The following is a 14,663-nucleotide window of genomic DNA, read 5'->3' on the forward strand; positions in this document are numbered from 1 at the left end:
ATCTCCTCCAATTATCTAAGTAGGGGCTCATGTCCCATATATGGAAGTTGACCATGCATTGGTCCATTAGGCTAATAAGGTGTATCCTGCATAGGGGTGTACATAAATAGGACTAGACCTGAAAACCGACCTGAACCGGACCTGTTGGGACCGGACCTGATCCGAACCTGTAGATTCAGGTCCGGTCTCGGTCCTTAAAATTCAAGGTTTCCGGTTCCGGTCCGGATCAGGTCCAAAACCGGGATTTTCAGGTCCGGACCTGAAACCCGGATTTTTTTTTTTTTTTTTTTTTTATATATAAAAGCCTAAACCTAAATACCTAATACTTCAGCGCCCCCTCTTCTTTGATTCTCTCTGATTCGCTCTCTTCCTCTCTTGATCTCCTCTTCTCTAATTCTCAATCTCACCTTCCTCTCATCTTCTCTGATTCTCAATCTCACCTTTTCTCTCGCCTCTCCTCACTTCCTTAGTCCTCAGCTCCTCTAGTCCTCTCTCTTCCTCTCCTCTTCTCTCTCTTCCAGGCTCCAGTATTGTGGATTTGAGCACTACCGTCCACCATCGAGGCCCCGTCGTCCACCGTCATCCACCATCTTCCATCACCAGAGTTTGTTTGTAATTTAGATCTAGATTGATATAGGTTAGTATGTAGATCTAGTTTTATTTTTCACATAATTTACGATTATAATTATCTTTTTTTAATGAAATTGTAATGTAAAATTATAAATATTGTAATGTAAGTTTGTAGATCTATTTTTTCGGAATTTTCTGTTTTTTTTTTTGTCTCAGATTTTCTGACTAATTATATGTATAATTTGTTTTTTCTTGATTTTTTTGTTCGTTTTTTTTTTTCGGATGTATGTGTGGAATCCGAAATCTGGGTTTTTATTTTCTGTTTTTTTTTTCTGGGTTGTGGGTGCGGTGGACGTCGCGACGGTGGTGGGGTTTTTTTTTCAATTTTTTCGTTTTTCTGGGTTCTAGGTGGGTATCGGTGGGTCTGGGTTGTTGGGGTTACGGTGTCTGGGTTAAGGTGGTTAAGGGGTGAGCTGGGGTGGGTGGTAGAGGGTGGTAGAGGGTTAAGGCGATGCTTCAGGCTAGCTAGCTAGCTTATGCTTGAATTCCTGGTACTGAGACTTGCTGTATCAAGGAGGATTGTTGTACTTAGGGGTGTACTTATTAGTGTTTAGGTTAGATTTGTATTGACAAGTTGATAGTATTGTTTCCGGTCCAAAGGGTCAATTACCCCATTTCGATGTAAATTTGGTTCGTTGATGCTTTTTGTAGAAAATTTGGCTTGAATAAAGAAAAAAACGAAAAATATACAAATTCAGGTCTTTTCAGGTCTAAATCCGGACCGGACCTGAATTTTTAGGTCTGACCCGGAACCGGACCTGTTGATTCAAGTCCGGTCTCCGGTCCTCAAAAATCACTAATTCAGGTCCCAGTCCAGGTCCGGTCCGGTTTTGGACCGGTGTACACCCCTAATCCTGCATATGGAAAGGATTATGTTAATTCCCTTTAATATTATGGAAACCCCTATATCCAGCGTTTGCCCCTCTTGGAGTGTTATGATTGGGTTGAGGCATCGCTGGATATCTTTCTCCATATAGACCACTAGCCTGGCCCTGATTCCACAAAGAACCTTTTATAGGGTGACCAGAGTTTGGACATCCATATGGATGTTGGTTCTAATTCCCGAGTTGTGTAGGAGATTGTGGACCATTCATGCCAATAGGCTGAGAGGGCACCCTTTGTACAGATGCAGCAACTTGTGTGTGGCATGTTGTATCTGGTAGGTTTCCTATACCATAATTGGCATAACTGACACCAATCTCTGCACCCAAATGAGGTATATTTCCCATTAAAGAGGGTAATGCAAGTATAGTAACATGTGGGGGAAAATATGAGGAAGATGGACCCTGACCATTATGGTTATAACCTGACTCATAACCTAGTCTTGAACCATTGACTCTCCCTTGAACTCGATACCCCTCATCAAAACTAATAGGAGGGATTTATCTTGGAACTGATAGAGGAGGCGGATTTGCATGAGGTCTAGTCATATTTTCTACTCAAGGGTATCCCATAGGGACATATTCCCTTTGATTTATTTTAGTATCCCACTACCTAAAGCAGTTAAAACATTCATCAACTTCTCATTGAGTTGGTTATGTCTTTTTACTAAAGGTTCAAGCCTTGTAACTACTTCGATTGCTACACTTTTATATAAAGCAACATTAGAGCGTTCAGAGTTTCATTAATATCTTGTTGAGGCAAATATTATATTGTTCTTTACCAACAAGTCAAATACCCTATCTTGTTCTAGAGTATTAGGGGTTGCCCCTCGACTTACCGGTTTCAAAGATTGATAACCTTGCTAACGTAACAAAATAAACAATAAGGAAGATTTTCCAAGAAAGTAAAACTAATTAGATTGCTTAAAGAAACGAGTAGATAAACATATGCCAAAAGATATAAATGCATTTCATTAATTAAAGGATAGAGTCAGGTCCACAATTATATAAGTTAAAGGAGAGGTTACCTTCATGATCATACAATTAGAAAGGATGAACAATCTTCAATTCAAGCTAAGAGAAACTATGTTATCGCTTGGCTACTAAGCTAAGAGAAACTAAGAAAGCTAAGAAAAAAGCTTTAAAAAATGAAATGCTTATTGTTGATTGATTTACTTATGTCCTTCCTTCAATCTTCGTACTTCTATTTATTGGCAAATTGGAGCGGTTATGGCTTACTCCGATTACTTTTTTGCAGTTATACTTCTTGGCGACAACTCTCTTTGAAAATCAAATTATCCACTTTACCTCCAAGCCGGTTCTTTTCACATCGGGCCTTTAGAAATAATCAAACAGACTTTGATTACATTCCTGTTCGTTTAGCCCAAAATCCTTCACTGACTCTAAGGTCCAACTTACTTGGTCAAAGTCGAGAAAAAGTCAATAAAAGTCAAAAATCTGATTTTTGGGTGTAACAATGACAAAGTTGTAAACTTTGATTATGTGGAAAGTATGTTTGTAATGGTACTTTTGACCATTGAATTCACTGATGTTTTTAATAATGGTTGTTTTTATCATTGAATTCACCACTAAATTTTGGTCATTGAGTAAACAAAATAAAGGTGAATAATTAAACAATCACAAAATAAAGATCATTACTTCAGTAACCTCATATGGTTCACAATACATACTAATTTAAATCAAAAGCATCCCCAAATTGACCAAATAACCTACCATTCTTTACTACTCTACCAAAATAGTTTCATTTAATGAAATTGAAAAAAAAAAAAAAAAAAACAATAACACAAATACAAAGTAGCTAGTTATCTTGAATCACAACATTCTTTTGTATTTGATTTTCCTTTGGAAAAATACATTTAAATAATCCCAACTATGGGTGATTTACTTCTAATAATCCCAACTGAGGTTTATTTTTTAATAATCTCAACTATGTTATCAGTTTGCCTCCAATAGTCCTAACGGGTCAATACCAAGTCAACAACCTGTTATAACAAGTATCATGACACATGTCAACAAGTGATAGGTCCAAAATATTTAATAATTAAAAAAAATAAAAAAATATAAATAAATAAATAAAAATTCCCAGCCACCTCTTCCCACCCCCTAACCTCACCAAAAACCCTAACCACTCCCCCTAACCTCGCCGCAAACCGGTCGGCCACCCTCCCTTAACCACCGAAAATGGCCGGCCGACCCTTTACTAACCATCCGACCTACCCCCGACCCCTAAAACGACCCACCCAGCCCACCCCGACATTTTTCCACTTTGAATTTGTACTTTGCTATGTTTTTATGCTGCTATGGTGGCCGGAATTTGCGTAGTTGCTGCTGTAAATTGGCATTGTGGTTGAGATGCGACGGTTGTGGTGGTTGTGGAGCTATTATTGTTGTTGTTGTTTGCGAGTAGGGATGGCAATGGATTTGTATCCGACCCAGATCCGTGAATCCATATCCGTTTTTCACGGATATGGATCTTGTAAAACTGGAATCGACAGATCCGGGTCGGATACGGATCCTGAACTAAAAAACGGATTTGGATACGAGTCTAACCCAAATACCCGTATCTAGATTCGTTTACCCTTTTTTTTAAAAAAATATTTAAACTACAACTCTATAAGCCCAACCCACAAGATACAAAAATCTACCTCTAACTCTAACTCTACAAAACCCCCAAACCCTAACTCTCACAAAACTCTCAAACTCTCTCTCCTCACTCCATGTCTCTCCCAAACGGCAGCAGTATACTCTAACAGTCCAGCAACTCTACCACAAGTAACTCTAGCAGATCCACTACAAGTAACTCTAGCGGCTTCACCCTCTCCGGCGACCGTGATTCCATCACTCCAGTAGTTTACTTAAACTCTATAATTTAGATTCTTAACTTTATGTATGGACATTGGGTTATATTAATGCTTACTTAGTTGTTAGTGTATAATTCAAATGAGTGGATTTTTTGTTGCTCGTTGTTCATTTCTTCTCAAGTATGTTTGTTTAAGTTTCTAAAGTTTTACTTTCTATTTAGTTTTATTAATTTTCGTTTTGTCATTTTAGTTAGTTGTAAATTGTGGTTGATTATATTGTGTTGGTTATGTCGTGTTAATGATCTTATCTTTAAAAAGTTACTAAAATTGATTCTAAATGTTGATGAAAGTTAGTTAAATCGTTGTTTTAATTGAAACTAGATTTTTTTATTAATAAAAAGGGTACAATGTGGAAGATCCATTTTGGACCTAGATCTGTGGGATCCAACGGATATGGATATGGATCCTCCTTTTCCATACTCAACGGATCCGGATCGGATTTGGATCTAGGGTGAAAAAACGGATTAGGACCAATCCAATTTTTTGTTTTTATTTATATGTTTTTATTTTTTAAAAAATTTTTGGACCAATCACACGTGGCTATTAAACCAAAAAAATAAAAATAAAATAAAAATAAAAAATAAAAATACCTTCAGCAGGTAACCGGTCATTGGGACCATTGGAGGCAAACGCATAGAATAGTTGGGATTATTAAAAATAAACTTTAGTTGGGATTACTAGAAGTAAATCGCCCATAGTTGGGATTATTAAAGTGTATTTTTCTTTTTCCTTTTTCTTCATTCTTCCCTTTCACCAATTCTTCAGATAACCTACGCTTCTCATGCTTAACATGCACAACCAAGCCTAACCTTCAAAATGCTAATCTTAGTAGCTACCTTGTTCCTTTCTATAATAAGGTACGTTAATAGCAACATCCCTTTGCCAGTCTAAATGTCGTCATCAATACACTCCAGAAAATTGCATCCCCTTTGATCAGTCTCATGGTTGTAAAACTTATAGGCATAGAATTTCATTCCAGGGTTTTCATGAGTCCACGAGGTTCTCTTACCAACAGGGAGCCCACAGGCCATAACCACATTTCATAGCCTTCAAATTAGCCATAGTGTAGTCACCTAAAAACCTCTCTCTGACCGAAACCCGATGATGAGGGAACCTTCCATTGTCATTTGGTTTGGGTTTAGTGTTGAAATAAAGGAGTACGTGATTTTATTTCTAAATCAATTTAATTTAATTTTTCTAGCCCATATTTATTTTAATCATAAGCCCAAACCATTTATTTTAATCCTTATTTTTATTCTCCAAACCCAATTTTAAAAATTGTCTAATTTACAATGCAATCCGAACTTAAAACAAACTTCTAAGGGCTCGTTTGACACTATTTTGGTTTTAGTGTTATGAGTTTTTGAAAAACAGAAAGCTAGTTTCTGTTTTGATTTAAGATTTTTTCAAAACTTAAGGAAACCACAAATTTACTCAAAATAAAAATTAAAAAAAATGGGATATCCGTTTAGCCTCTACTAATACACAAGGATGGCCACCATCATTGTTTTCTTATCACATCCATTGTACAATTATCATCAATCGACATTTGCTAGCCCTATTTATTCTTTCCTTTAGGGCTTAAAATTGACATATAAAAACTCAAATTAATATGAATAATTAACAGGAAAAGGGGAGGATTGTGAAAACACAAAAGAAAGCGTAGATTAGTCAGCAGATTCAATTGCAATGGAAGGATAACAACAAAAAAAATTAGCAATCCTATGGTGGAAAAATAAGAACGTAAAACATGTCATTGCCGCACTAGTTCAAATCATCGACTTCTCAGCCCATCATCATCGATAATATAATACGTTCTCTAAAATAATAATATTGATAACGTTAAAGAGATGAGAATAATAGATATTTTGCTTGCTCGTATTAAGAAAGAAGATTAGACTCCGGGAAGATGCGGGGAATGATGAATTCAAAAACCAAAACTATGAACAACTTTTGGTGGTTTCCTTTATTCTGGTGTTGTTTTGTAAAAACTATTCAGATTTTGTTTTCTTAAGCAATGTAGCCAAACATCATTTTGTTTAATTTTTGTTTAAATAAATAGAAAAACATAAAACCACAATAATCCCACCCCCCCCAAAAAAAGTCTTAAACGTGTTCAAAATTCGTTTTAAACAGATAAATTATCTCAATTAGAACGCGCAAAAGAGTAATTTGAGAAAGAATTGGATTTTGGATTTTGGCGAGTGGCGACAGTTTTGTCACATTGCGCTAGTTCCTATCGCTCAGCGACGTTTCTATCACTACACGGCATAAATACTGCAACACGATAGAAGTTGAGCTGGTGCGACAATTTTTCTGATTTGGACGATGTAATTTTTATCTTTCTTCCGTTTTATTTCTATAAATTCTATGGCCTTTCGTGGGTTATGGGCACCGTTTTCTGCTCATCTTCTCCCTACTACTCTTGTTTTCTTAATCTCCATCCTTCGAAACTTTTTAAAATTCCTTTTTCAAGTGCTCTTAGACATTAATACTTCACCTGAACCTTTATCGACGATCCACGGCGTAAAAAATTTAACATAAACTCTGAGGGTTTCAATCTAAACTCAATTTAAATGTTTATTCATGGCGTGAAAAGTTTACTAATAACCGTTTATTCAAGATGTAGTTGTAAGGTTTCGCAATCGAAGTAAGTAGATTTAATTATTCCTTTGTTTAATTAATTTTACATTATTTATTCTTTCTAGCATCATGTTTAGGGTCTATTTTTAATTATTAGTATCATGCCTAAGGTTTTATTAATAATTTTGGGAAATTCACATTGGTACCAATGTGGTATTGACTTTTCTAATTGATACACTCCTGAATTATTGCCTTTCCACTGGTACACCTTTGGTCTTTTTTGAAAATTTCGAGTTCGGTTTAGACCCATAAAGGGCTAAAATGACCCCAAAACTTTAATCGAACAATTTTCGACACGCAAATCGAGACATTAGATGTTCAAAAGGGGAATTATTGTCTTTTCCTTCATTAGTTAACTTAATTAAATAGTTTTTGACGGTGTTAGTCACGGTTGGGAAAAAGACCAAACAAGGTGTACCAGTGGGAGGGAAAAAATTTAGGAGTGTATCAATGGGAAAAGTCAATACCGCAGTGGTACAATGGGATTTTCCCATAGTTATTTAGTATCATGTTTACTTGTTTAGGATGCTTTTAATTATTCTCGAGTTGCTTCCAATATTTTTATGCATGCTTATTTGATTTATTCTATTTATTTTTTTGATCACCTATAATGCATGTTTGATTGGAAATATGTAATTGAAAATCACGCTTAATAAGATAATTTGGACAACCATTTTAGGTTCATATTAATCTTGTTGTGTTAATTCAAGTGATCATAATAATTAGATGTATGTGTAAATTAAATATCAAACCGACTTAGATTAATTAGTTTGGAGCGAATTGAATATTGTTTTGTATGTCTTTTGAGTTGCAATTTATACATGTTGCTATAAGAATTGAGTAGAGTTCAATACAAGCGACATTGAGTTCATGACTGATAAAGGGAAAAATAGGTCGTCATTACCTAAATCCCTAAACCAAGTAAAATTTATAAACCTAGGCTAACCAAATGCATGTATATGGCAAGCTAAGGGTCAATCCGCAGGGAACGGTCAAACAATACAATCACTGTCACAAATTAAGCTAGTTCGAAGAGATGAGAATCGGTTCAACAAACACTAAAAGCAACAAAAATACGAGGTAAAATCAATATGGCAAGTACTAAGGGGAATAGGTAGATGTAAGATTCACTTGAACATACATAGACATGAAATTGAATTGATCGAGAACTAAGCATACTTGAATATCGAAATAAGGTCCAATCTAACCACCTATAGGAGCCAAGAGGTTTCTCCTAACATAGCCTCTATGATATCGCATTAGAACCATATATTAGAAGGTACAATCAAGCATAAATCGATACAAATGAATCTAGCAAGGTCTGTTATCGCATCATCAAGCATCAATTCACCCTCAATTCACGAACAACGTGCACTTTGCAAGAGAATTGAAGAACATCAAGCATACAAAGACTTTAATCACAATCAAATCAAATTCAAGATCTAAAACATGATCATTCTTCAACTACATCATCCCCACACCCTTAGCAAAGAAAACTACTCACTAATAATTGCAATCAACAAGTTAATCATCAAATCAACACGCAAAAGCATGATTATTAAGCAATTAACAAAGAAAAAGAAAAATCAATTAACAAAAGTAAAGCGAAAAGAGTAAGAGAATGCTCATTGATTAAAGATGAATCTCTACAAGAAAAATGATCTTCCTCTTCAAGATCCAAGCATCAACAATGGTGAAAATCTTACTTTCTCTCTCTACAAAGCTTAAGCTAAAAGTATTTCTCGATCTCTCTAGATTAAGCTAATCAAACCCTAAATTAAGCTAATCTCCTTCTGATTAATCTAAGGAGAGAAAGAACAAGGTATTTATACAAAGGCTTAAGAGGAGAAACCGACCCAGATGTGCGCCATCGCAAAGTGTTGTGCGCCCGCAATTAATAATGTGGGTTCAAAAAATGGAACCCAGTGACGCGTGCCCGCGCACGATGATTGTGCGCCCGCACACTTGTGATAAGCGCCCGCACACTTGTGATAAGCGCCCTCCCTGTATTCGCACAGTAGGCGTGCAGACTTCCTGCCTCACTTCTGTTTTTACTCTCCATCTATATGCGCGCTCGCATATAGAGCTGCGCGCCCTCTCCAAGGTCGCGCAGAAGGTGCACATTGCTACTGCATTGTGCTCTGATTTTCTTCACTGTGTATGCCCGCATACAAGGCTGCGTGCCCTTGCGCGTCCTTTCTGTGGTCGCACAACTCATCATAAATCAACCTCCTCTCCTTAGCTTAACATCGAGATTTCCTACAAAACACGAACAAAAGAAACCAAGGTAGATAATAGACAATAAAGAGGGATAACACTAAGAAAGAAATGGAAATAAAGAAAGGTGTCTAAGGATAGAAAAGAGGGCACAAACAAGCTACAAGCATGGGGAAAAACCATCAAAATAAGCTCTAAATCATGGCATAAATGCCACTCATCAATGACTCAATTTGTACCATTATCCCAGCTATGGAGTTAGTAATCTCATGGATTGTGAATGGGGTGTAACCTTCATGAATGAAATTGTTGTTGCCTTCGATTTGTCCCTTTTCTTGGTTGTCTTTAATGATCCATGAATGATTTACAAGTTCCTTAAAAACTTGTTGACGACTCCCTACTTTTTTTCCCCTATCGTTATATATAAATCCAACTTCCTAAGATTGCCAAACATATTCACATGTGCTTCACGTAGGCGCACTTCGAGCGACGACTACACATAGCTACTGCATATAAGAGATAAATTCATGTTCGATTATGTTTTGGGGTCTTTTGATGTGTCCTGCGGGAGAGTTACAACACCAGAACTGGTAGCCGGCTGCCTGTACCTGCAAAAGCACGGAGACTCCGGTTGGGTGGAGTTCCGCCTCCGACAATCAAGTTAGAATATGTCTGAGTGAATAAAGATGCGGAAAGTAACTGTTCTCTCGGATTCCAGGAGATTCCGCAATTAATATTGCTCGATAATTGTGTTTTTTGTATTTATGACTGGACATGAATGCAAAATAAATGAGGATTTTCCTCTATTTATAGTAGAAGAGCTGTCCCCCAATTAGGGTTAATATGCCACGTGTCAGCTTCCGATTGGATCACATTGGGCCTTTAGGAGGCTGACACGTGTCAGCTTACTATTGGGCCACATGGAATGGGTAATTTCACCCCAAACATTTGCCCCTCACAGGCGTCACGTGGCTTGCCACGTGGCACCTGTGACACGTGCCGAGCTCTGGGAAGGCGACGGTTCATCTCCTTCCCTCTATTTTTTTTTTTGAATTCAAATATGAAGAGAGGTGACGCTTTGCCTTCTGGGTTTCCTTATAAATAGGAACCCCCCTTCTCTAATTCCACACTTTTGCAAATTTTTGAGAGAATTCCTTTGAGAGAAAAAGAGAGAATTCTGATCCCGACTGCTCTTTCTTTCAAACAGCCTTCAACTCTAATACGTCCAGCTACCGGTTGAGTGCTTCTTTGCTCGTCTCACTAAGGTACCGTTCTGACTTGGTCGGTTTCTTCTTCTTGATTTTGATAGGGCCACAGTCGGTCTTACACCGTCTGGGGCATCTTTAAGCAATTCCTCATGGATTGCATTCAATAGACCCTCAGCCGCTTTACACCGTCTGGGGCATCTTTAAGCAATTTCTTTCGTGACTTGTGTTCAATATACCTATAATCGGTTTCATACCGTGATAAGCCTTCTTATCATGGGTTGAGAGAAGCATTTTAGGGTGTGTTTTGATGCTTTATATGTACTTTTGTTAGCTTTTGTGAGTTTTGGGCTGTGATCTCACTTATGTGCAAAAGGCGGGATTTATGAGTATAAGTGAGTGAGTGAGCTCGGGAACCAATGAAGAGTTATGTAAGAAGGATGGACCTTGGCTCGTGATTTGAGAGTTGTGATGGAGCATGGAAGAGCAAGGAAGAAAGCTTGAGGAAAAGGTGAAGCAAAGCAAGAAGAAGAAGCAAGGAAAGAAGGCAAAAACAGCAGGAACCGCTGCCAGGGCCGCTGGCAGCTGGCCAGAGCCGCTGGCAGCGGGTATACCAGAGTGAGGGGCTGCCAGAGCAGCTGCCAGCGGGTCCAGAGCAGCTGGCAGCGGCTCTGGCAGAAATTCGGGCTGTTTTGGTTAATTTTCAGCAATTTGGCTTTGTTTTGGCTCGTGTTTTGGATATTATTTTATTATTATTATTGTGTTATGTTATTAAAATATAGAAACATATAAATAGCTTAGTTTTAATTAAGTTTGAAGTGAGAAAAAAGGAGAATTAAGTCTTGAGAAAAAAAAGCTTTCTAGGGTTTTCTTGGAATTTTCAGAATTCTTTGTTTTGGAATTAGAATCCATGGAAGCTTAATCTTCCGGATTCTTGGTTAAAGATTGAAGCTTTTAGCTACGAATTGTGAGATCTTTCTTCTCTTAATATCTATTGAATATATATTGTTCCTTGAATTAATTTCATGATTTGCTTTAATCAATTGCTAGGTTAGAATTATTGGATTCGCTTGCATCTAATTAATCTTTCCAAAGTAGCAACTTTAGGTTATTGATGCATGCTTTTGGTTGATAACTTGAAGAGGGAATAATATTATTGAAGAAATCAGACCGCTTGTGTTAATTTATTCAATCCTTGTTGATTTCTCCGTTTATTTTCTTCTTGTGGATAATTTAGAGCGCTTGTCTTGAATTGTGCATTGGAAAGGGTTAGAAAGGAGCGCTTTGCTATTTCTAACTATTTATGAGAATTTAGAATCTAGGAATTCTACAACAAGGTGTTCAATAGAGCTTGATTGAGGAGACTTCTATGATCAATTTGTATGTTCATTAGTGGATTTCGCATAACCAAGACCGTTCTTCTCATTGATTACCTATTCATTACGTTCGTTGTTCTTACTTAGTTCATTTATCATCATTGCTCGTGAAAATCCCCCTCGTTACTTAGGTTACTACCGTCCTAGAGTATTTCCACTTAGGTTTCCAGTTATTAGTCCCTTTTTCCCTGTGGATTCGAACTCGACTTCCCTAACTACGTTTATTTGCAGTTAGCTTAGTTGTGATATTTTTGGTTGCATACGACTGAGGCACACCAAATTTTGGCGCCGTTGCCGGGGACTTAGGCGTTACCGTTTAATTGTTTATCTTAGTAGAATTTATTTTAGGATTGTTCTTAGCTATTTTTTTTTTCTTTGTTTGTTCGCTAGGGTATGATAAGTACCCGTTCTGCTAACAAAGAAGTTTTGCAGTTTGATCCAGAAATTGAAAGAAATATTTCCAGGTTGCGAAGAGAGGCAAGAACAAACCCCAGTGAATCAACATACATCTTCAACATTCAAGAAGAGGAAGTGATGGCAGAAAATCGAACACTGAGAGAGCTAACAGCTCCTAACTTGAACCAACAGCCGTTGTGCATCGCATATCAGCAGTTGGAGGAAGGTGCTAATGTTGAGATCAAATCTGGTCTAATTCATCTATTGCCGGCATTCCATGGCATGAAGGGTGAAGATCCAAATAAACATCTGGCAGAATTTCATGTGGTATGTACTAGCATGAAACCGATTGGGATGACTGATGAGCAAATTCAGTTGAGAGCATTTCCTTTTTCTCTCAAAGATGCAGCGAAGGATTGGTTTTACTATCTTCCCCCAGGGAGCATAACAAATTGGGCAGGTTTGAAGAAGTGTTTCTTAGAGAAGTATTACCCAGCCACTATTTCTGCAAGCCTTAAGAAAGCTATCAGCAATGTGGATCAGAAGGAAGATGAGTCCTTGTATGAGTATTGGGAGAGATTCAAGAGATTGTGTGCTAGTTGTCCGTACCATGGGTATTCCGATCAAGACCTCATCCTATACTTCTATGGAGGTCTAACAGATGATGATTTGAGGATGGTGAATGCAGCAAGTGGTGGAGGGCTAGTGAATAAGACTCCAGGAGATGCAACTAGGCTGATTGCAGAGCAAGCAGAGAATTCTAGGCAGTTCAGTCAGAGAACTCCCACGCGCCGGGTGAATGCAGCAAATTCAAATACAACTGAGTTAGAGAGTCAAGTAGCTGATTTGACTTCTATGATGCGTGAGTTCATGGTGAACTCAAGGAATCCACAACAACTGAATGCTTGTGGTTTATGCACCTCCACAGGACATCCCACTGATGCATGTCCTCAATTACAAGAGGAACAGAATGAGCAGGCCAATGCAATGGGTTTCCAAGGGCAAGGTCCTCAGAGAAGATATGATCCATATTCGAATACATACAATCCAGGATGGAGGGATCATCCAAATTTGAGATATGGGAATTCCCAGGGGAACCAACAACAACAGCAAAATGCTCAAGGCCAGCAGCAATATCAGCAATATAGGGCACCATTGGCCAAACCTCAAGGCCAAAGCTCAAATTCGAATGATATGTCAACTGATGAAATGATTAGATCACTAACTTCTAATGTTTCTACTATGCAGCAAAACATGGTGCAATTCCAGCAAGAGACCAAATCCAGTATTCAGAATTTGGAAAGTCAAGTGAGTCAAATTTCAAGTGCAGTGAGCAGACTTGAAGCTAAGGATTCGGGAAAACTTCCATCTCAAACGGAGTTGAATCCTAAGCAACAAGCCAACGCTATTACATTGAGAAATGGCAAGGAGCTGAAAGAGACTGAAATTGCAACTAAGAGGGCTGAAGAGTTGATTGGAGCTGAGGAGAAGGAAGTGGAACATGAAGCTGTAGCAAATCCTCCCACTTTTCCATCTTATGAACCCACACCACCTTTTCCCGAAGCTTTGAAAGAAACAAAGAGGTATGAGAAAGACAAAGACATCTATGAAACATTCAGCAAGTGTGAGGTAAACATTCCCCTTTTGAATTTAATAAAAAGTGTTCCTCGATTTGCTAAATTTTTGAAAGAACTGTGTACTATAAAGAGGAAGCACAGGTTAGGAGGGAAGGAAAAAGTGAAAGTGAGTGCTCATGTTTCTGCAGTTTTCCAAAAGAAACTTCCTGAAAAATGTAGTGATCCTGGTATGTTTACTGTTCCAGTTACAATAGGGGACACCACTTTTCATAGAGCTATGTTGGATTTGGGTGCATCAATTAATGTTATTCCATATTCCCTGTTTAAATCTTTAAAACTTGGACCTTTACATGGAACTGGGGTAGTGATTCAGTTAGCGGATAGGTCTAATGTGTATCCTAAGGGGGTGGTGGAAGATGTGTTGGTTAAGGTTGATGGTTTGATTTTTCCTGCTGACTTTTATGTGCTTGACATGGAACATGACAAACAAGCAGTCCCCATCTTGTTAGGAAGACCTTTCTTGAAGACTGCTAAAACAAAAAATCGATGTGTCTACCGGTTCCTTGACTATGGAGGTTGATGGGAAAGAAATTGGGTATAACATTTATGATTCCATAAAGTATCCTGTCAACACTCATTCTTTATGTTCTCTTAATGTTGTCGATCCAATGGTGCATGATGTTCCTAACAATCATCGTGGGGATGAGTTCCTCACACCTATAACTAATGTTGTATCTGGTGATTTCTTGGATTTCTCTATGCCTACTAATGTGCAGGTGAAGGTGGGGGAATTGAATGAACATTCCAAGCTTCCACCTATACCACCAGGTTCAACAATCGGCCCGTCTGCAATTCC

The 14,663-nt window shown here is 37.9% G+C and overlaps 1 protein-coding gene across 1 annotated transcript; it reads left to right on the plus strand.

Moving 5' to 3' along the window:
* Positions 1-12,368: 12,368 nt before the first annotated feature.
* LOC110686536 lies at positions 12,369-14,387 on the plus strand. Its single transcript, XM_021863154.1, has 5 exons — positions 12,369-12,519; positions 12,919-13,067; positions 13,323-13,463; positions 13,524-13,813; positions 13,892-14,387. The coding sequence occupies exons 1-5, from the start codon at positions 12,369-12,371 to the stop codon at positions 14,385-14,387; spliced, it is 1,227 nt and encodes a 408-aa protein (XP_021718846.1).
* Positions 14,388-14,663: the final 276 nt, after the last annotated feature.

This window comes from Chenopodium quinoa, unplaced genomic scaffold (assembly GCF_001683475.1).
Source record: "Chenopodium quinoa cultivar QQ74 unplaced genomic scaffold, ASM168347v1, whole genome shotgun sequence".
Classification (NCBI taxonomy): Eukaryota; Viridiplantae; Streptophyta; class Magnoliopsida; order Caryophyllales; family Amaranthaceae; genus Chenopodium; species Chenopodium quinoa.